The sequence below is a fragment of the Helianthus annuus genome, chromosome 15, assembly GCF_002127325.2.
Source record: "Helianthus annuus cultivar XRQ/B chromosome 15, HanXRQr2.0-SUNRISE, whole genome shotgun sequence".
Lineage (NCBI taxonomy): Eukaryota > Viridiplantae > Streptophyta > Magnoliopsida > Asterales > Asteraceae > Helianthus > Helianthus annuus.
Window position 1 is genome coordinate 48,345,947 of NC_035447.2, and position 24,305 is coordinate 48,370,251.

General features: G+C 37.5%; 1 protein-coding gene across 2 annotated transcripts; it reads left to right on the forward strand.

Annotated features, from left to right (window-relative positions):
- The first annotated feature begins 2,125 nt into the window (after nucleotides 1-2,125).
- On the forward strand, nucleotides 2,126-18,342 carry LOC110911509 (disease resistance protein At4g27190). 2 transcript variants are annotated; one of them, XM_022156137.2, is made up of 8 exons: nucleotides 2,126-2,174; nucleotides 10,584-13,232; nucleotides 13,342-13,890; nucleotides 15,084-15,710; nucleotides 15,915-16,553; nucleotides 16,730-17,464; nucleotides 17,731-17,809; nucleotides 18,040-18,342. In XM_022156137.2, exons 2-7 carry the CDS (start codon nucleotides 10,593-10,595, stop codon nucleotides 17,755-17,757), a joined length of 5,217 nt encoding a protein of 1,738 aa, XP_022011829.1. In that variant the 5' UTR covers nucleotides 2,126-2,174; nucleotides 10,584-10,592; the 3' UTR covers nucleotides 17,758-17,809; nucleotides 18,040-18,342. The 2 variants fall into 2 exon arrangements, with proteins under 2 accessions (XP_022011829.1, XP_035840454.1); XM_035984561.1 differs by lacking the exon at nucleotides 2,126-2,174 and adding an exon at nucleotides 8,477-8,762.
- Nucleotides 18,343-24,305: the final 5,963 nt, after the last annotated feature.

Genomic DNA, 24,305 nt, shown 5'->3' on the forward strand with positions numbered 1-24,305 from the left:
TAGCGGGTGTTAGGGTGTTCAGGGACCCTAACTGGCTCAGAAAAAGAAAAACAATGTTGATGACAATATTTTTATGTTCCGGATAAAGTCCGGTTGTTCGGTTGGATAGTGATCCGTTAAAGTGCTTAACAAGGCTTTAGAGTGTCGTTATTATTATTTTTGGTGACACAATTTATTCCCGACACTTTGAAAAGTGTCTAGTAATATTTTCCTCATGTTTTGGCACTTTATTAGGTAGCTTAATGCTGAATTTTATTTAAAGTGCTGAATTTTGTACTTAAAGTACGCTTTAGGCACATCCGGTCACTATAATTATCACCTAGTGACGCAGTTCTACAATCCTCACTTCCCTACACTTTCCACAGGTGTAGTAAACTATCTCTGGCTCATACAGGCCTTAGAGGCAGTGTCTGCCTGGTGCTAGCTATATCAGCGTGTTAAATGGGTTATCCGTTCATTGTGCTACTGTGCTTTTGTGCATCAAGGTTGTTACTAAAGTTCGGTATGTAAATAATAGAGTAACAGCAAAGATAGTATGAGGCATGGTTATATATATTCCAGAAATCATGTAGAAGTTTATTTACAACTGTAAGTAAGCACAGTAATTAAGCAGTAATTAAATATAAATTAATCGTACGGATACCTGGTTTGGTGAGGGTTGTCACATTTGCGTTCTCTGTTCGTCACTAATGTCTTCATTATTTGATTCGGTCTCTTCGGGATAATATTCAACTATTTCCCGGCCTTCATCCTCTAAAATCCTGTTGTGTAGAATGATGCACGCGTACATCGCGTTTCTTTCTTTCTTTTTTTTTTTTTTTTTTTGAATGGCCAACAAAAGATATTTATTATATAAATCACATGTTAACATCAGTTAACCAAATATTACATCCACCAAAAAGATTTTACACATTCATACTAAGTAAATCAAACATGCACCAATTCTCCTAGGTAAGCGATACGGCCACCCTTTTATTCACGACGTTCGCCACGGCCACCCTTTTATTATTGAAAAATGCCTCATTACGTGCATGCCAAATACACCATATCGCCATTTGGACAACCGAATACACGACCTTTTGCCATCTTCTAGAACCATGACAATGAGTGGTAATCAAGCACATCCTTCGCGCAAAAGAAGAACTGTGTAGAAATTCGGCACCATTTGAAAATTTCTTCCCAAATCGCCTGCACAATCCTACACGACGCAAACAGATGATCGCAAGACTCCACAGATTCTTCACAGACTACACATCGCGTTTCTTATTTGATCTTTTTATACAATCAACAAGGCTTGCATACGAGGACATTAATGTCATTTCAATTATCCCATCAAACTTCCAATCTTCTTCCTCTCATATCATATCTATAATTTTACACCCAATTAATAGCTTTTCAACCTGAGAACCATTCTTTGAATACATTCATCCTTCACCAAATCCCCAACTTCATCATCTTTCATCATCACCAACTTCTAGGCCCAAACTGACAAACCACAAAGAAACAAATAAAAATGGTAGAGCTACAACTACAGAGATCAGCAGAATCATTCTGAATACAAGGATCACCCGGTCTCATTTGGGACTACATGCGCGACATCCAAAACCTTCCCCTCCCCTTCGATTTAACCTAACTAAATTAAACCCTACCAGTTCTTGACGGATATACATAAATTCGAAAAAAAAAAGATACCTTAAGAAGATCTGTCACACTATGCCATTATTGTAATATTTTGTAAAAAAAAAAAAGAAGAAATAAAATTAAGGGGAAAATGTATATGTTCTAACTTCAAATCTTGAAACTGGTTTCTGCTTATTTATGTTAGGATGTTACAGTTGACTAAACAGTAGCGATTACTAGTGTTTTTAAAAGGTTAAGGATTAAACATTCAATTTTACAAACCACATGACCATATGTGTAATTAACTCAAATTTAAATAATGGGTTGACTTTCTCATCGATCTGCTATAGCTGTGAGATCTGAGAAACTAAAATTATTTGTATTTAATAATGAGAAATATAATTTAATATTGGGGAAATTTTAAAGCTACAGCTTACAATAACCACCATTCTTCTATATAACTTGGACTTGTATTCCCATCTTCTCCTCCATACTTCATATTTTTTTCTTCACAAAACTAAACAAGAATCAGAGGATCGAACTACGTAACAAAGGTACTCTCTTTTATGTATAGATTCATTTACTTGGTAATTCACAAATATTGCTATCTGCTATTAGGTATATGAATTAAGTTTTCTTTGTGTTGATCTTTGTTAGATAAATTATATTTATTTGTATAAATTGGTAGAGGCTATACCCTCGATTCTACTAGCGAGATTATGTCAATCATTCAATGCCATTGATGATAAGCATATGATCTTGCGTAACTTTCAACCTCATCTATTATTTCCTTGCTTGTCTATATTAATTAACTACAAACTACAAATGAGTTAAGACACTAATAGTATAATACACAAGATCCATAATCAGATGAATTTTACAAGACAACAAGATCCAATGATAAGAATATCAAGGTTTTCATAACCAAATCGGACAATAAAGCAGACGTCTTATTGGCATGCTAGTTTAACCGATCGAACCGGATGACGTCTTAGATATTATATATATAAATATTTATAACTATAAAACGTTGAAAAGGAATATCAACAAAACTAAAAACAATAATAAAAATGAATATAAATTAATTGTAAACCACTTTATCTTCATTATGCATATTCTCAAATAGAAGTCTTTATGTAAACTCCCTCCTATGTATGTGGGAAAGTTATTATTGTATACAGGGATGTTTAAAATGAAAACCAACTTCAGCTGCGAAAACTGTGATAACCATTTTCTAACCATTGGATCTTGGAGATTTATAGATAAAAGTAACTAAAACTAATATTAAATTATTTTTATCTTATTATGTTTTTAATATTTTAATTTTAAAATGGTAGTTTAATAAATTTGTTTCTTTTTGTCTTATTGTATTTATTGTTTTTATCTTATTATATTAATTGTTTATTATTAAAATCAGACTTTTTATTAAAAACATTTTAAAATCAGATTCTTTTACAAAAAAAAATCAAGATTTTTTTACAAAAAAACGATTTTACGAGCCATTTTTTACGTCCCGTTTTATTAACCCGCCATTTTTTACGCCCCGTTTTTTTAACCCACCATTTTTAACGCCCCGTTTTTTTAACCCACCATTTTTAACGCCCCAAAAAAACTTTCTTTACGGACAATTTTTTTACGAAAAAACTTTCTTTACGGACAATTTTTTTTACGAAAAACCTTTTTTACGGAAAACTTTTTATACAAAAAAACTTTTTTCTACGAAAAACTTTTTTTACGAAAGACTTTTTTTTTTACGAAAGACTTTTTTTTTACGAAACAATTTTTTTACGAAAAATTGTTTTTACAAAGCAAATTCTTTTAAAAAAAAACTTTTTATTACGGAAAACTTTTTTCTACGAAAACCTTTTTACGAAAAATTTTTGTTCGGGTTTAAACTTTTTTACGAAAACTTCTTTTTTTACAAAAAAATTTTTAGAAAAGACTTCTTTATATTTTTTTTACAAAAAACAAATTTTTTTTACGCCGAACATCTTTTTACGCCCCCGACCCCGATTTCGGGTTTACGAAATTTGAGAATCTTAACAAACGAACTCACCCAGAAATCACGACTCAGTGAGTGTATCATCATTGACTGAGAAAATATATATATATACATATATATATGTATATATATATAGGGAGGAGCTCATGCGAGAACCACCCTTATTGTGAGAACCTTGAGAACCAATGTGAACACAACCTAAAATAGCTAAAAAACCTAAAAAAAACCTAACCCCCACCCCCCCCCCCCCAAAAACCTAAACCCCCACACCCCCCCCCCCACCCAAAAAAAACCTAACCCCCCCCCCAAACCTAACCCCCCCCCCCCAAAAAAAAAACCTAACCCCCCCCCCCAAGCTAAAAAAACCTAAAAAAAACTAAAAAAAACCTAACCCCCACCCCCCCCCCCCCAAAAACCTAAACCCCCCTCCCCCACCCCCCAAAAACCTAACCCCCCCCCCCCAAGCTAAAATGCTAAAAACTAAACCCCAAAAAACCTAAAAAAATCTAAAAAATATCTAAAAAAATCTAAAAAAATCTAAAAAAATCAAAAAAAAATCTAAAAAATTTTTTTTGATTTTTTAATATTTTTTAGGTTAAAATCGCTACTTTTTGAAGCAAAAAAAAAAAATTTTTTTTTTTTTTTTTAAAAAATTAAAATTTTTTTTTTTTTGCTTCGAAAAGTAGCGATTTTAACCTAAAAAATATTAAAAAAATCAAAAAAATTTTTTTTGTGTGATTTTTAGCTATTTTTAGGCATTTTTGGTGTGTTCACATTGGTTCTCGCGGTTCTCACAATAAGAGGTGGTTCTCGCATGATCTTCTCCCTATATATATATATATGTATATATATATATGTATGTATATATATATGTATATATATATATATATATAGGGAGGGGCTCATGCGAGAACCACCCTTATTGTGAGAACCTTGAGAACCAATGTAAACACAACCTAAAATAGCTAAAAAACCTAAAAAAAACCTAACCCCCACCCCCCCCAAAAAAAAAAAAAAAAAAAAAAAAACCTAAACCCCCACCCCCCCCCCCCCCAAAAAAAAAAAAAAAAACTAACCCCCCTCCAAAAACCTAAATCCCCCTCCCCCAACCCCCAAAAACCTAAACCCCCCCCCCCCCCAAACCCCCAAAGCTAAAATGCTAAAAACTAAACCCACAAAAAACCTAAAAAAATCAAAAAAATCTAAATTTTTTTTATATTTTTATGCTCAAATCGCTATTTTTAGGCATTTTTGGTGTGTTCATATTGATTCTCGCGGTTCTCACAATAAGAGGTGGTTCTCGCATGATCTTCCCCCTATATATATATATATATATATCCCAACAACAAAAAATAAAAACAATGTGTGGATCTTGAAAAATAAACGGGGTTTGGCTCAAAGTTTCCAATAATTAAGGCTGCAAAGTGGGGTTGCAGGTTCAAAAACCTACCATCCGTCGTCCTTGTCACGCCATCGTCATCAATTGTCAGAAAAAAATTGTTTTGTACTATCATTGCCAAAGCGACACAAAAACTCACTCCCCGATCCACTAAAAAGTAGCAGACAAACTCAACAAATTCGACAACTTTTCGATCGAACAACAGAAATAAATACCACCTGTAAATCGTATAATCAGTCAAACCATGTGCACCCCCGGCGCTACAGGGACCACCGACACCAACAGGCACCATCGGCACCACGGGGCACCACCCCGTATCTTTATTTTCAACACAAAAAATCAATGTACAAAAAACAAAAGGTATAATCAATCCAGAATTCACCATGGGGCTAATGCCAAGATGGAACAAAAAGACCACCAGCACTGCCGGGATGGAACAAAAGACCACCGGCACCACCGGGACCATCGCCACCAAACCCCGGGCACCATTAGTATCACAAACCCAAAATCAAATTTCATTCAAAGAATGAAACCATCAGTATCACAAGACCCAAAAATCAAATTTCATTTTAAGAATGCAACCGTCAGTATCACAAGACCGAAAATTAAATTTCATTAAAGCCATTTGTGTAATTGCAACCATCAGAAACAAATTTCATTTAAAGTATGCATATTTTCACAAGACCCAAAATCAAAAGAAAACCTAGCAAAAAAATCAAAAGAATGCATATTTCCACAAGACCCCAAATCAAAAGCATACCCAGATCAAAAGAATGCAACGGTGGTTCTTCCCACCGACGTCGCAATCGCTACCCCATGACCCTCCTCATCTCCGCCATTCAACACCACCCGAACACCAGAAAAAGAGATCATCGACAGTTGCCGGAGTCGTTGCTGGCTCCGCCGGTCTTGTCGCCGGAGAAGGAGGGGGTACAGGGGGGAAGGGGTGCGGCTGCACATTAGGAGTGTGTGGGTTTTTTGAGGTGGGAGGGGGATCAGAGGATATGAGGGAAGACCACCACCACAGCACTGTTGCCGCCGTATGTGGTGGTTCCCTCTTCGTCTCCACCTTGAGCCGCCTCTAAATGCCGCCACTGCACAACTCCCACCAACCACCTCCCACCATCGACTTCTGCCACCGACGAACCAACTCTTTTCAGATTTGATTGTTTTTGAAGATGATGGTGGTGAACAAGTTTGAGAGTTAGATGAGACAAGGGATTTCATTTTGGGAGGTGATGTGATGAAAAGGTCTGGAAGGTATAAAAAGCAATAGAGACAAAGAGATTTGACATTTATAGTAAATCACTCACTACCCCGGGTAACAACCCATCCCCCACCCCAATGTCATCCCAAAGGACCTTTTCTAAGGGACTTTTTGCGGAGCGTACACGTTAATAACATTAATAGCTATATTGCTCCCCTTTAAGGTCCCCAAGATAATAAAAAATTAGGATGTTTTATTGAATCGTGTACGTTGAACACGTTAGGGTCCCACATGCTAACGACCCCTCCAGATCTATCGACTGTCGGCACGTGATCCATCTCGAAATTGTCAACTCCCCAAAATTTCTCGAATTCGATACCTGAAACGTCACTAAACTGTATCTCTTGTAAAGCGATGAAATCATACCATTCTCACGTTTCAAATTTTTTATCAATCCTCCTTTGTTTTTTGCCCCTCTCCTAAACCTCTAATGTTTAAAGAAAGAAAATTCATGTATCTTCTTTTTGAATTCCTTCTTCCCTAATCACTTCTCTTATTAAAGGCTCATGGTTCTGAAGGTCAACTCCCACTATGCCCCCCATAACGGATGTAACGTGCATCTCCAAATTTATATTATCCTCCTCCTCCTCGTTTGGCTGCAAGTTTAAATCTTCTACCATCTCGTCCGTTGTTTCCTTCCTGCTACCACTAGATTTATCCTGACAATTTTCATAATCTCCTTCATTTCCCATATTTGGTACGTCGCAATCCTCTTGTTCTTTACTGTAGTCGCTATCCTCCTGAATACCAATTGTTTCATTTAATTCGAACGAGTCATTTTGTCTCATCCTTTTTCTGGGCCTAACAAGCCCACCATCCTCCTCCACAATAATTTTTTTATTATTGGGCTCTCTGTTTTTCTTGAAACCTTTACTAAGCCCAATGTTTTTTAGGTTTACAGTAAAACAGTTATGTTTAAAGCAAGACCATACATCGCCGCTAACCTTATCCTCCGTACACCTCAAAATACTCTCCTTGGTTGACTTCCAATATCCTCGAAAAACCCATATTCCCCAACGTCTCCATACTTTCTTCTGTTTCCAAAAACCATTTGATTTTTTTGAGATACTAAAACCATTGAAGTCCCTCAACTGCTTATCTTCCTCGATGACATCATTGCTGGCCGGAGACCCTTCCTCGACGCCATCATATCCCGCCGGAGACTTACCATATCCGACACCTTGAACTTCCGGAGAAAAATCTGGAAACCTCTCATGAGCCCCCGTCCCCGTGAACTCCGAGTTACCTCCGTCGACCCCGTCCCCATCTTCCGACGACAGGTTTCCGTCGTCAAAACCAGTAAAATCCTTTCTCAAATTTTTATTACCTGCTTCCATCCCAGCTTCCTTGGAAAACACCCCGTCCCCCACTTCCGGCAACGATTTTCAATCGATCACCCCGTAATTAGTTTCTGATAATGAATCCCAATTGTTGACTTCCTCACTTTGTAGGTCATCCAAAAATTAAAATTCTCGCCTTTCTCTCCTATTAAATATTGGATGTCACGTGTAATTGTTATAATATGTTTGATAATATGATTACAGCACAAGTCATATTCTTTATTTTTATATTTTATAAAACACATTTGCAAAATATATGGTATCTTTACTATATAATAAAAGAAACTACTTTAGGAACACTTGTTATCATATTAGACCATCTCTATTATTTTAGTTTAATATCTTCTAATTAATTATAGATAACCATCCTAGTAAATATTATTTAGTTTAATATCTTATATTATAGACAACCAATCTACTAAATATTATTAGTTTAATATCTTTTGGATAATTTAGTTTAAGCTCCTTCTTATTTATAATATTATTTATTTGAATTAATTATATTTGAATGTTTTGTTTAGTTTGGTATCAAATAGATTTTACGAAACTTACAGTAAAATTGACTAATATTATTTATCATTTATACATTTACGGAGTTTTAGGGTTAAATTTATTGAGACTTCATTAACAAATTTTGTAACAACATGATAATTTATTTTTATTACAAAAACCAAACTTTGTAATTAACAAATTATTAAGACTTCATTAACAAATTGTCTGGTTTGGTTCAAAAATCAGGTTTCATCCATTTTAAAAACTTTTAAAGTCCAAGGGTATGACGTTTAAAATTTTAACATGTCTCGTCCCTACAATTAACAACAGTTAACTTTTATGTTAGCTCTCCTCACATGCCCCTCATGTAAGGAGTAATTTCGTCATTTTGGAACACCCTTGCTTAACTTCGTTATCTCAATCCCAAACGCCCCCTCTCTCTTTCCTGTGCAAGGAGACGGAAACCTGAATCATCATCGGTGAACGGCCACCAATGCTTCCTAGATTTCCTCCTCTTTCGATTCACTACATCCTCATTCTAGATTCCTCAATGCTCCCTAGATCTCCCTCAGATCTAATGCTGTAGCAAGCAAACCCCTATTTTCCTCCCAAATTTGCAGGTTGCTGGAAAATCAGACTCAGGTAAAGTCGTCGAACAAAATGAAATCAAATCTAAACCAGCAATTTTCAGGTGCCGGAAAGTCGAGCTGGTTACCGACCACCATCGTTTTTCTTCACCACTACAGAATATTTTATCTACCATCGAAGCCCTAAAATCTTCATATATATCACTCGAATCTTTCGCCACTGCAAATGAATAGTTCCATTAAAAAGGATTTGGTGGCAGCGATTAACAAACCTCGAATCAAAGGCCAAGCTAATCTGTTAGTGGAGATCTGTCGTTGTTGTTGGTGGGCAGCGTTTTTTTTTGGTAGTGGTGGGTAACATATCTCATCGGCAAAGAAATTGTTAATCATCTGAAACTCACATATGTGCTCTCCTCTCAAAGTCTCACACACATTCTCAATCGCTCAAACCCTCATGTCTGTGTATTGAGTTTCATGATTTATGACTCACTCAATCCCTAGATGGTATCATGCGATTGAGCTCAATCGCTAACAACATGTTAGCGACCGACTCAATCGCTAACCCATTTAGCGAATGGGCATCCCATCGCTAACATACCCTAGCGATTGGACATGATTCATTCCTTTAACCCACTGCTTTAGCACAAGGCTAAACCTAGCCTATTCGAACAACCATGGACACACCAAAATGCAGTAAAAACTTTAAAAAAGTTGCTATTTTGAGTTTTTAACAAACTTTATGTTACAGGATTTTTTTGTGGGTTTCGTTTTTTTAATATTAATGATTCACACGAGTTGTTTTACCTATGTCTCGATGTGAATTTTCGTAACATTGTTTCTAAAACCGACCGATTGCTTTAAACTTTTTTAAAGCTTTCTGTTTTAAAATCGGTCGGCTCATCTCTAAAAACACCATTGCGACGTGTATCTCGTCTACGTTTAAACCGACATGCTATAATGTGTGGTTGTCGTTTTTATCTTTATATACGCTTTGAGGTAAATTTTGTTCGAATAACTTGTCTTTTGTATATAATAACGTAACTTCTTCATGACTTTTTCAAGACGTCACGTTTTACCAACCACATGTTGAAATGAGATCCATTTTCCTTTTCATTTTTTTACATATGTTTAGGTCTCAGGATTAGGGTTGTAAACGAATCGAACAAACATGAACGAGGCCTTGTTCGTGTTCGTTCGCTAAGGAAATAAATGTGTTCATGAACACTTACCGAACGAGATTTTATTTTCGTGTTTGTTCACGGAAATGAGCTTGTTCACGAACACATAATTAAGTAACTTATACAAATTATTACTAAACTTATATGATTATTACACATGTTATTCGCACAACGCATCAACTTTTGTGTGTTATTTTTAATGTACGCAAGATTATACTCAAATTAAAGAAAATAAAATACTTGATTTTATGGTGATCTTCTTTAAATAATGTCATACATGTTACTAATAACTGTAACAAAAACATAAAAGATACTATAAATATCGATGTATTAGTTTACTAATGAGAAATATATAAAAAATAGATTTCTAGCTTTTTACCGTAAATAATAAAAAAGAGTGAAAAAATATGGAGTTGACAAGTAGCAGAATACTAAGTGGATATTCTAGAAATGAGCCAATTGTACTCCCATTTTTATTTATTAGTATAGAGATATAAAATCCAAATAATTTGTCTTGTTACCATTATGCGAGGCAACATTTTAGACGGTAACCATCTATCTTAAATTAAAGTTTTATATAATGAAAAAGAATATGTAAATTAATGGAGTCATGAATACACGAGTAACTTCTGCTTTTGGTAATTGCACTTCATGCATGTTATTACTGATAATTTTTTATTGTGCTTATTAAACTGCAGTGTTGGAAAATGGATTTTGTTAGTCCAATTATCGGTCCTATTGTTGAATCTTTGTTGGTCCCTGTTAAGAAACACTTGGGTTTCTTGGTATCCTCAACAAAGTATGTTAAGGATATGATCAAGAAAATGGATCAACTAGAAGTCACAAGGAAAGAAGTTCAAGATGAAAAGGACAAGGCAGTTGTACACACAGAAGTAGTACCTGCTCATGCGGAGCCATGGCTGAAAGAAGTTGAAAATTTAAATGAAAAACGTAATTTAATAGAAGCAACCGGATGCTTCAACGTGACAAAGAGATACAAAGTAGGAAAACAGGCTTATGGTATTCTCGAGGAGATAAAAGATCTCGAAAATCAAAAATCCAACATCGTGTTTACTCATGAAAAAATACCTCTTGCTGAGGTTCGTTCTACTCCTATTGGGTCATCCACCTCTGCACCGGTTCCTATGGGTACCCAAAACAACTTCGAGTCCAGAGTTTCCGTATTCAATGATGCACTGCAAGCCCTTCAATCAAATAACGAGTCCCAAAAGATGATTGCTTTATGTGGGATGGCTGGTGTCGGCAAGACCACAATGATGGAACAGCTAAAGAAGGCTGTGGAAGATTCAGGAACATTCGATTGGGTCGTGAAGGTGGTTATTGGGGAAAACAACGACCTAAAATCTCTTCAACAAGCTATTGCAGAATACAGTGGTGAGCGTTTAGATGAAACAACTGTAGATGCGAGGGCTGATCGTCTTCGTAAGATGTTTGAGGCGAAGTCACAACAAGGCCAAAAGAAGAATTTGGTAATAATGGATGATATTTGGAAGAAAGTCGATCTCACTAAAGTTGGACTAAGTCCTCTACCAAATGGGTTCAAGTTGTTGTTTACATCACGATTTGAAGATGTTTGCCATAATATGAGGGTTCAAGTTGTTTTTAGAGTACGTGTTTTAAGTGACACAGAAGCAACAACTTTGTTTTTTGAAACTCTGGGACCATTTCCTTCGGGTGGTGATGATGACAAACGTCAAAGAACAGGAGAAGCTATTGTGAAGAAATGCAGTGGGCTGCCGATTGCCATAGTGACAATTGCCATAACTCTTCGCGGCAAAATAGTCAAGGCATGGGAAAAGGCACTTCGGCGTTTAGAGAGAGATGATCTTGAAGACCTCAAAAGCATCACAAATAGCATATTTAAGATGAGCTATGAAAATCTGGAAAAGGACGAGGATAAAGCAATTTTTCTTCTTAGTGGCTTATTTCCAGATGATTTCAATATTCGTACAGAGGACTTGTTAAGGTACGGATGGGGATTAAGTATTTTTAAAGATGACGAGACTTTCGCAACAACGAGAAGCGATATGGAGATTTGTGTTGAGAATCTCATACGTGCAAACTTGCTGACCAAAAGTGATGAGAACGGGTGTGTCAAAATGCATGATCTTGTGCGTGCTTTTGTTTTAAGTAATTTTTCAAAAGTCAAACAAGCTTCAATTGCCAACCTCGACAACATATCAGCGAAGCGCCTTGCAAAAAACCCTTATGAAAGAATTCTATTAAAGTGGGCAGGTATGTCTGGATTTCCTTCAGACATTAACTACACAAGCCTCTCACTTTTGATTTTAATGGATGGGTATGAGCTCTCTAAGTTTCCAGAAGACATGGCCAAAATAATGAAAAAACTTGAGGTTGTGTCTTATGAGAATATGGGTATTCCTGTGCTTCCGAAGACATTCGAACACTCAACCAAACTTCGAACACTATGTCTCCGTTCATGCTCGTTGACGGGTGATATCTCTTCTCTTGGAAATCTTTGCAACTTGGAAACACTGAGCCTTGTTGAGTGTAACATAACAAAGTTGCCATCAGCGATTGGGAAGCTGAAAAAGCTAAAGTTGTTAGATTTGAGTGGATGTGTGGACCTTAATATTGATGAAGGTGTATTACAAGACTTGAAGGACAGTCTTGAAGAGCTTTATATGAGAGCTTTAAAAGGTAGCCCTGTTAAGTTTACACTTGCCAATTGTGACGAATTAGAGAAGCTTTCACATGGTCTTTTTGCTTTAGAGACAGAGTTCATTGTGAATAAGCCTAACCTGAAAAATATGTCCTTTAAGAACCTTGAAAGGTTCAGGATATCTATAGGTTGTGAGTTGAAAAACAATGAAAAATATTCATTCAGAAACACACTAAATCTTGTTGTTGAGTGCAACGAGCTTAAAGAATGCAATATGAGGGACCTATTTGAAAGAACAGAGGAACTTCGATTACAAGTGAAGTATATGATGCATCTTCAAGATGTTTCATTGGATAAAAAATTTTCCCAGTTAAGATTCCTTCATATTTCAAAGTGTGAAGAATTGGCATACCTCTTTACAGTTGATGTGGCAAATGGTTTGAAGCAGCTTGAGCGGCTGACAATTTCCGAGTGCCCTGTTTTGAAAGCACTTATTGGTAGGAATAGTGGAGTTGGAGTAGTAACATTAAAGAAGTTGAAGTTTATGTCTTTGGAGAATCTACCAGAGATGGTAAGTTTGTGTGACAATGTTATCCAATTACCAGAAATGACAGAGCTAAGACTTGATGGCCTTCCCAACTTCACAAGCATTTATCCAGATACTACTTCTACTTCTCCAATGCAATCATTATTCAACAAAGAGGTACATACATACATACATTATCTTAATAATATCCAAAGCTATAAATAATTTACTACAATTTAATGTTATATGCTATTTACCGTTCTGACATGGTTTAATTATTGTTTAGGATGTGACTCCTAAGTTGGAGAAATTAGATATTTCTAAGATGAAGAAGTTGAAGCAAATATGGCCGTTTCAAAAATCTACTTGTGAGAAAGATGAAGTTTCCACGCTGCTGAGACAAGTTAGAGTGAGAGGATGTGATAGGCTTACAAATCTTTTTCCAAGAAATCCATTTCCATTATTGAATCAGTTAGAAGAGGTTGTAGTTTACATGTGTGGTTCCATTGAAGTGTTATTCAACATCGACTTCGAAAGTGTTTGTGAAATGGGGAAACACAGTAGTAGCAGATTAAGAAAGGTTGAAGGGAATGGATTAAGCAAGCTAAAAGAGTTGTGGAGGTTTGAAGGCGTAAATGAATCTCATACCCTCGTCAACAGCTTTAAAGAAGTACAAACCATTGACATAGAAGGTTGTGCCAACTTTAAAGATATATTCACACCTACCACAACCAATTTTGATTTGGGGGCACTTACCTTTTACCATTCGGCCCATAATAGTGGTGCTTTGGAAGAAAGAGAAAGAACGAATAAAATGATTGAGAGTAATCACGAGGTACGCCAACTTTCAATTTTTATCAGATAAAACTAACATAAATGGTTTATATGATGTCAAAAATAAAGTTAAATTATGTTTTAAGTTATTCTTAGTCCTGGAAACGAACCGAACGTTCGTAAACGGTTTGTAAACTTGTTCGGCGATAAGTTAATTTATGTTCGTTTATTTAATTAAATTAAATAAACAAACGAACATGAATGCAATTTTTTGTTCATTTAATTAATTAAATGAACGAACATGAACACATATTTTGTTTGTTCATTTAAGTTCGTGAACGTCCGTTTATGTTCGTTCAATTGTGTTCATTTATGTTCGTTTATATACCTATGTTTATGCTCGTTCATTTATTTCTGTTCGTTTCAATTTAAATACATAAGTAGTTGTATTTTTTATAAACATTAAACATAAAAGAAACTTTCTAACTACTTATATAAATATAACTAATTGGTAATTGGGCTTTCTAGTAATAAAAATAGGGTTTCCAATGGAATTTATCTTAATTGGGCATTCTTGTAATGAAAATGGGGTTTCCAATGAAACTTATTGTGATTAATCACTAATTTTTATAAAAATTTACTTGATGTTCATTTATGTTTAGTAAATTATGTTCATTTGTGTTGCTTATTGTTTGTTAAATTATGTTCTTTTAAGTTTGTTTATGTTTCTTTACGTTCGTGAACTGTTCGTTTATGTTTTAAACGAACAAACATAAATGAACACGAACATGCTCATTTTCTTTAATAAATGAACACGAACAAAAAATATGCTCATTAAATGTTCGTGTTCTTGTTCGGTTAAAGTAAATGAACGAACACGAATATGCCTCTGTTAAAATATGTTTTTCACTTACCATGTACATGGGATATAAAAGAACTCAAAAACGTTCCATGCCGTGGTATAAATTGTTATCACCATTAAATTGAAAATGATTTATTTTAATAAGAACCAAATCTGAAGATTTGTTATTTGTGAGAACATTCGCTAGTGTTTCTTGTATGGGTGTGTATAAACTGAAGAGATTAAATCGTTAATTACATTATATTTTTTTTTCGTGCAGATTATTGTGACTAATATGTTTAAATTAGGAGCCTTCTCCATTGTTTCCAATTTGATTCTTGTTGATGTTATAGTATATTTACTGTGTTAAATGAAGAAATTAAAATGTTAATTACATTTAATGTTACATGCAGATTAATGTCATACCAGAAGTTGATGATTACATTCCAGATGTCACATACCCATCTTATCTTCTCCGCACATGTCATCACCTTCAACATCTTGATTTATTGGGAGATGAAAGGGTGGAGGAGGTGGTGTTTGATATGGATAGTCCAACAAGTAGTAGACAATTAGCAACAATTCAACCGCCACTACTACTTCCCTACCTTCAAAGCATACGCCTACGGTCTTTAAAGAAGATGAGTCATGTGTGGAAGTGCAATTCGAATAGATTCTTAATTCGTCATCATCCACCTTTGCAATTTCCATTCCAAAACCTCACACACATATACTTGGAATGGTGTGCCAAAATAAAGTACTTGTTGTCTCCTCTTATGGCAAAATATTTATCCAACTTAAAGAGTGTGTATATTTATGGTTGTGATGGTATGGAAGAAGTTATTTCGAGAAGAGATGATGAAATTACAACATCTACATCAGCATCTTCTTATCAAGACACCACATTCTTTCCTCATTTGGACACCCTGGAGCTTCGAAATCTCCCATGTCTAAAGTGTATCGATGATGAAAAGAATAGTTGGAGTAGGAGCAACAAAATTTCTTCTAGTGTTACTAATACCATTCATGATCACCTCCAGGTATCATAATAAAATGCTTTGGTATGTCTTGATTAAACGAATCAAACGTATTGTGAAAGGAGATACTAAAATGAAAATAAGTAAGTAGTATTTGTATCTAAGAAAGAGTGGGGAGAAATTGGTTGCTGTTTTGTTGAGATTGAAAAGAAAGTGATCATATATAAGAACATTATAATAATAAATATGATTTGTGATTCATTGCAGAGTGCTCAAGTAACCGGCTCTTATTGGTCCTTGTGCCAATACCCCACAAAGCTATACATAAGCAGGTGTGATGCATTGTCAAGTCTAATTCCATGGTATGCAGCAAGACAAATGAAAAGGCTTCAAGAGCTGGAAATTGAAAATTGCAGTAGGATGATGGGGGTATTTGAAGGAAGTGGTGTTGGTACTTCACCAACAAGTCTACCTCTACAAAACAGTACCACTGTAGCTGTCCCTCAACTCACCAACTTAAAAACTGTGGTTATCTATGGGTGTGACCTTCTTCCACATATATTCACATTCTCCACTCTTAAAACTCTCAGTCATCTCAAACAGTTGAAAGTAAAAAAATGCGAGACAATACAAGTGATTGTAAAAGAAGGAAACAAAACGTCATCAGAAGAAGAAGAAGTTGTGGTGTTTCCTAATCTGGAGACGCTTGAACTTGACCGTCTACCAAAGCTCAAGAGTTTCTTCTTGGGAATGAATGACTTCCGATGTCCCTCTTTGGTGAATGTTATGATCAATGATTGCCCTCAATGGGTGGCATTTACATCTGGTCAGTTGGAAACTCCAAAGCTCAAGTACATACACACAAGCTTTGGCAAACATAGTCTTGAAAGTGGCTTTAACTTTCAGGTACGCAAACCTTTTTGTTTAAAATGGTTATCAGTTACGATGTCTTAATTGATTTCCATCAACTGCATTAAATATGTTGAATTAGTGATAGAAGCAAGCATTAATTTCTTGTTTCAGACTCTTTGCAAGGATCTAACCTATAACAAACGCCTTGGTGTTTTTTTTTATTGTTGTAGACCACATTCCCAACATCTTCAATAGGGATGCCTTTATCCTTTCATAATCTGATAGAAATTAATATAGAGAAGAGAGATGTTGGAAGGACTATTATTCCATCTCATGCGCTGCCACAACTTGTAAAGCTTCAACAGATTACTATAGGAAAAGGATGTGATAGGCTAGAAGAGGTATTTGAAGTAGTAGCAGTGGAAGGGAGTGGTTCAAGTGAATCAAAAACGCTTGTTCCAATTCCAAACCTAACACAAGTGAAGTTAGAATGGGTAGAGGATCTAAAGTATTTATGGAAGAGCAACCAATGGATGGAACTGGAGTTTCCAAACCTAACAACTCTCTCTATTGAATGGTGTGCGAACTTAGAACATGTTTTTACATGTTCCATGGTTGGTAGTCTAGTGCAACTCCAAGACCTAAGTATAAGAGAATGCAGGAGTATAGAGGTAATTGTGAAGGAAGAAGAAGAAGAATGGGATGCCAAAGTAAATGAGATTATCTTACCTCGTCTAAACTCCTTAAAGCTAGATTATCTTCCAAGTCTCAAGGGATTTTGCTTAGGGAAGGGGGCTTTTTTATTGTCAGCTTTGGATACTTTAGAAATCAAAAACTGCCGATCAATTACAATTTTCACCAAGGGACACGTGTCTACCCCTCAGCTAAAAGTAATAGATACAGATTTTGGGATATGTGATGTAAGAACAGATGTCAACTCCTTTATAGAGGCCAAACTAGAAGAGGTATGTACAAACATAATTACATATTCTTCCGTTTTTTAATTATATTAAAAGGGTTCATATATTATAAGATAATTATATTAATTTTTCTTTGTGTAAACGTAAAAACACCAATTTTTATAAATGACCATTTTCAGCCACATCACAGAAAAATATTGAATCGAAATGGAAAGAAACTGTGATAGGAAAACAAAATGTAGTTTGTTATATGTTAAGCGTTACAACACCATCTAAATTTTCACCGTCTTCTTTCCATCAATTTTATGCAGGGGCGTAAATTTTCTGCATGGGCATAAATTCTAGAACGTGAAGATCATATCATATGTTTAATGTACAAGGCTTTGTAAGGTAAATTCTACTTGTATAAAGTAATTTAAATGTCTAAATGTATATAATTGTCTTTGTTAGCCTTCAAAATAATATTGAACAATGAACATTTAATTTCAAAGAGCATTAGTTTTTAACCCTTTAATTTTAAATAATTAAACGCCAATATCTAGGATAGATTGTCAATAAACATATAAGCTTTGCCTTGGCAGGTTTGATTTAGGGTTTTACAAGTTTGGTTCAATTTGCAGATTGTTTGATTCGGTTTGGTTCGACTTTGATGCGGGTCCAAGTGTGGAGGAGCGGGCATTAAAATGGCTCTAACTTGGGCTACGGGGGTCCGTTTTAGGCGTCCGGGCCAAAAAACGCTTATTTCTATCAGTTATTTATCTTTTTATGTTTTTTTCGGTGTTTTAGGCATTTTGTTTTTCGGCTTGTGTTTGGCCCATGGCCTTTTTGTGGCCCATTTCGAATTTCTGTCATTATTTATATGTTTCTCTTGTAAGTTGGATGGTCAGACATCAATTTTGAATGTACTCAATTTTCACTTCAAATTATGTGTGTCACACCCCAACCGATGGCGGAATCATCGGGGCGCGGCACTAGGCGAATCAGATTGCTCAAGAGAATCCATAACAACTATATTGCGATAATATTTATTACATTTGTCATCCCATACTAACAAACAATACAATCACATAAGTTATCACAGATTTCTTGTCCTCTCGAACAATTCAAATCCGACAACCTATAATTTAGATGAGTTTCTAGACTTCCTAGCTTGATTTGATGTAAACTTCGGCTAAACCTGCAACATACGTTAAAACTTTGTCAATACAAAAGTATTGGCGAGTATACAGGTTTGATATGTGATAGTGTGATAGATTAAAAGTGCTGCGAATTTCCACATGCATAAACGTAATACACGACATATATACTCACAAAACTGATACTACCAGCTAAGTCCTCGATGCTCGACTCTGGCATAACTAGACCCCGTCGGGCGAAATAGTACTATACTAGTTGTTGGTGGGACGTCACGAGTATAAGTCCTAGCATACATGTAACTAGCATCACGTATATCTATGCAAACAGTTATTCGCAAGTGATAAATTGTCAAATTGAATCATTCGTTTGATAAGTTCGGTTTTTATGGAACGTATGTTACACCCAAAATTCGATAAAAGGGGTCAAGTATACTCACAGCGCGTTTTCGGTTAGGTTTGCGGAACCGGTGCCGGAGAATATCCTGATTTCAGATAATTTACGTGAGTGATAGGTTACTATGCGTTAAACGGTATCGATTTGCGTGAAATCGGGCGAAATTGGGTTAAAATCGGACAAAATAGTGAAATTGGGCTGGCCCAGTCGAACAGGCCACTCGATCGAGTGGGCCTGGTCGGTCGGATGGGCCTGGTCGGTCGGACGGGCCTGATCGATCGGACGGGCCTGATCGATCGAATGGGCCGTTCGATCGAATGGGCCACTCGATCGATTGGCCTGTTCGATCGAATGGGCCACTCGATCGATTGGCCTGTTCGATCGATTGGGCCACTCGATCGGTTGGGCCACTCGATCGACTGGTCCAGTCGATCGATTGGGCTGTTCGATCGATTGGTCCGCTCGATCGATTGGGCCGCTCGATCGGCCATTCTGTTCGGCTGTTTTCGAAGATTTTTCGAGCGTTCTTCGGCGTTTTGGGTCGAGACGTTACGATGAGGTGTTAAGCAACTGAAATCCCGTCAATTCCGACCTGTTTCATCGGCCGGGAATCACCCCGTTCGTCAGATTTGGTCGTTTTTGTCGGTTTTTCCGTGTTTAACCCGAAATCGATCATTTTATTGCTAGAAATCAGATCCTAGACCAACACGACACTAAGAAATGTGCAGGAGGTCGGTCTAAGTTCTGGTTTTACCATTTTTATGTATAGATCTGATGTAAAAACCTTGATTTTACTTAGGAAATGCCCTAGATCTAAGTTGTTCTTGATGATATGAGGTCAACACTTTGAAGTTCATAAGAACTTGTGATGAAATCAGTCAGAACATCTCAGATCCATGACCATCTTAATAGGAAAACACTGATTTGGTTGAGATTCATGAAAAATCGTATGTAAATCATCCGAATCTGAGTTGTTCTTCATGGGATGACATCACCTTTGAAGAACTTTGTGGTGACATCACCTTAGAACACCCCAAATCCGTTGATTTCACGGTTAAAAATTGAGATTCGAAAGATAGAAACATGAAGGATTGCATTTGGATCAAGAAAGTACAAGATTTGAGCCGAAAACTTACAAGAATCGGAAGAAATCGAGAGATTTGAGGGCTGGAGCGTCTTGGTCGGTTAGGAGCAGCAACACAAGTGTTTGGGAGTGAATGGAGGGGTATTTATAGGCAAGGAAGAAGAAAGGAAGGCAAAACAGTGACTGGATCGACTGGCCCATCCGATCGGCTGGTCCATCCGATCGGACTGGCCTATCTGATTGGGCCGGTCTGACCAATTGGACTAGCCTGATCGAATTGATCCGTTCGGAAGCCTTTTGATCCCGTTTTTGGTGCGATTTTGACGGTTTGAGCCATATTTTCATATATTTATATAATTATTAAATTATTTATTATTATTAATCACAAAAGGGCCGTATATACGTATTTATGTATCCAATTCTCAGTGCGGTGATCGAATTACGCGTGCCTTCGAGTGCGTTCTTCGATGTGATGTGCCACGATGACTACCGGGGCACTACTTACTCCTATTGCCATCATCGTCATGACGGTTAGAGTCATAGTACTCACCCGATAGCCCTCGTTAGCGTCGATTACTTACATTTTGACACCTCACGCTCGTCGAGAAGGGTAGATTAGGCCCTTATTCGACATCATCGTGAGTGTTATGCAAAATAGGTTTGTAATAGCGATAGAATATGCGTAGTTATTCGATTATACTTCGATTTAGCGATATAACTGGTATGATTTCATTATGATCCGAATCTCCGGTGCTAGGCGTAACGAGTGTGTCGAGTAGTAACAACGCACGAAGGTGCGGGTTGTTACAGTATCCCCTCCTTTAGGAAATTTCGTCCCGAAATTAATCCAATAGTAGGGTCGTAAGGGTTGATGCGATTGAGAGTAGAGATTATTAGCGTCTAGATAACGAGCGATCGATTACGATTTGGCGAGTGAAAATAGAGAGAGCATACGATTCGATTACTTAGAAGTGATAACACATACAAAAAGCAATTTTATAGCGTTTTAATCTTACCAATACTCGATTAATTTCCGAAGTTAATTAAGAAAAATCTCCTCATGGCGCGGTGTCGACCGTTTTGATGTCCACACCAGCGCTATGTGGAGGGTTTTGTTATTTGATAACAGGTTTTGAGTTTTACATTTTAAAAGAATCAGGTGGCAAAATAAGTTTTAAGAAAACTTTCCTACAACGTGGGTTCGAGCGGAACTCGACTGCCGAACCCTCGTTCTCGGGAAGATTCCTGTCGGTCATTGCAAAGGTTTTTAAGAAAAGAATTGGACTTATGAAATTTTCATTGGGCACGGAGCCAAACTGATTCAATGTTTTCTCCATGTTGTAAGGAATTTCATTTGTCCAACGGTTTTAGTAAAAATTTTATAAAAATAGGTTTTCCTTAATACTATGGAAAAATAACTTACATCGGGCCCCACGTGGCACCTTCCTACAAAAGTTCGTTAATATGGTTAAACACTTATATATAGGAAGTACCAGCGGCGTATCCACCATGCTTTACCCATATTAACTCTGTTTCATGAGGCAGTGTCATGCGTGCCGATAAGACACAGATAGAATTTCGATTCCCTTGATCCTAGCGATGAGGTGCTAGACCGAGTTTTGAATAGAAATAAGTTGGATGCAAACCAAGCGTAGGCAGCGGGTGCGAGTAGTCCGGTCGCACAACGCTGATATGGTATGCTTGGTTGGGCAACGAATGACACGATTTTGATTCGGGTAAATGAGATTTCGATTTGATTCCACACGAAGTTCGCATGGCACGTTTCCACAAGACTTGCTAATATGACAAACACCATGTTTCCATATTAGTTTTATCTTGTGAAGCAATGTCATGCACCCTAACATTACACCACCTGCGATGACTTCCAAGTAACATTCGAACATCGATAGACAATAGATTTCAACAGATTGATAAGCGACGATTGTTGCGTTGCGAGTGATAGACGATTGATTGAACTGATTACACCACGAATAGTACTAAGGCTAGCCCACACGGCCTTTTTCCACAAAGTCAACTAATATGGTCAAAACATCACCATGTTTCTACCTTGTTAGTTTCGTCTCGTGAAGCGAGGTCTTGTGCGCTAACATGACACGTAGAATGCGTGCATTGATAAGTAATAGCGAACCATGATAAGAGTATCGAGTTGGTGGATTAGGTGCGAGGCGCGTTAAGAGTGGAAGGCGGCGAGTGATTCTCGATACTCGTCTAGCGAATCCACAATAGACGATCCACACCAGCTGATAGAAGTTCACACAATTGACAACAACTAGCGTTAGAGATTTCTAGACAAACACATGATGCGATTGCGATTTCGAGCCACTTATCGAATGATTTGATTGCGAGATTGATCCGGCAAAACTGCGATTAAGTTGCGTTCTAGACTTTACGACCAGTCTCGCGTTGCTCCAATTGCTCTTCGGGGTGAACTTACCTAAGTTCATCGATGTGGCAATTTGTGTACGCGGACTTACGAGAAGCCTCGCAGTGATGCGGTTTAGTTTTGTTACGCCTTGTGATTAATGGTAGAGTGTCAAATTAACCATAATAGTATAATAGGTCTAATAACGTCCAACTCCACATGGCACTTTCTTCACGAAGTTTCGGTAGTATGGTAAAGCGTACCCCCGCGTCACCCCTACTACTTATGCCCCGTGCTTTGGTGTCACACTTTGTTGACACGGCCTTGACCGTGCTTTTAAACGTTATGGCACCATTAGAACTTCACTACGATCTCCGTGCACTGACCAAGATAATCCCGTGTGCACCCGTGATTAGTTGTCCCTTGCACGTATACCGTACCTCGTTCTAAGAGTGTTATAGGGATAAAATACATAATATAGTACATAGTGCTAGCGTCTAGATAGTGCTCGATTGTAAGAGAAATAGAATCCACACACGATGATATATGAAATAAGTTCCAGAAATGATAGCGATAAGTCGGATTATTACAACAACATTAGGATCAAAATAACGTTGTTGTGGATACTTGCGGAGACGGCGGTTGCTGATGACTTCCTTCCAGGTCACGGTCCTGTACGGCACTGCGACGTATAATGCCCATACCAGTTGCAATTTGCGCAATAGCGACATTTTGCTTCTAGCGGGTGATGATACGTGCATGTGAAACACAGGGGATGAGATCCATTGTAAGCGCGTTGTGACTGAACTGGGACTGATCGGAGAGGTTCGGGTTGTGGCAGTCCAGTTGTTGAAGAGTCTGGGCTCACGGTCCTTCGTTTGCGGCTCGGTTGGGCTTCTTGAGTTGATGCAGTGTCGTCTTCGGATTCGCCTGACGATTTAACGGAGGCATTGTCGGAGCGATTCTTGGAAGAATCCTCCGAGGCGCGGTCAGATGAACCATCGACCGATTCTCCAAAGGAATCGTCGGATGAGTTGATGATGACTGCTTGATGAGCTCGTGTGACAGGCTTCTTGGAGAAGGATCCGTCCACGACTCGTTTGCTGTTGAGCTCTGCGGCTAGACGGTAGGCTTCTTCGATGGTAGTAGGTTTTGCAGCTTCGACAAAATCACCCACACACTCTGGTAAGCCACGAATATACTTCGCGATAGCTTTCTTTGGAGTGTCGACTTGACTTGGGCAGATTATGCTAAGCTGTTTGAACCTTGCTGTATAGCACGCATTGTCACTTTCGGTTTGCTTGATTTCCCAAAATTCGTTCTCTAGCTTCTGGACTTCGTGAGGAGGACAATATTCTTCCTTCATGAGTTCCTTCAGCTCGCCCCATGAGAGGGCGTAAGCTGCGGAGATCCCACGTTTGTTGCGTTCGGCGGTCCACCAATCGAGTGCTCGTGATTGAAATACTCCGGTGGCGCATGTAGTTTGAAGGTCCTCGGGGCACCCACTCTGACGAAGGGTAACCTCGATGGCATCGAACCATTGGAGTAATTGAGAAACATCTCCTTCACCTGTGAAAGGCATCGGATCACAGGCTTTGAAGTGTTTGTAGAGGAATGCAGATTCCGTCTTGACGTCTTCCGGGGCTCGAGAGTGGCTTTGAGAGTGCGCTTGCGCGACAATTTGAGGAATGAGCTTGACCACTTCTTTGGTCACAATCGAGGCAATCCTCTTATCGGCGCGTCGTTGGGCTCTTCTCCTAGCTACTCGTCTTGAGATCGAGTTGTTGGAAGGCATCTAGACAGTAGGATTCGGAATGAGATTCGATCATAATGATTTTTTGAGCTTTTGATGCGATTTGATTCGATCAAAACTTGTTATAGAATTTATT

Coding starts and splice junctions, on each gene's coding strand:
- LOC110911509 (XM_022156137.2), top strand. CDS start 10,593: ATGGATTTTGTTAGTCCAATTATCGGTCCTATTGTTGAATCTTTGTTG. Junction 13,233..13,341: donor AATCATTATTCAACAAAGAG/GTACATACATAC, acceptor ATTATTGTTTAG/GATGTGACTCCTAAGTTGGA. Junction 13,891..15,083: donor TGATTGAGAGTAATCACGAG/GTACGCCAACTT, acceptor TGTTACATGCAG/ATTAATGTCATACCAGAAGT.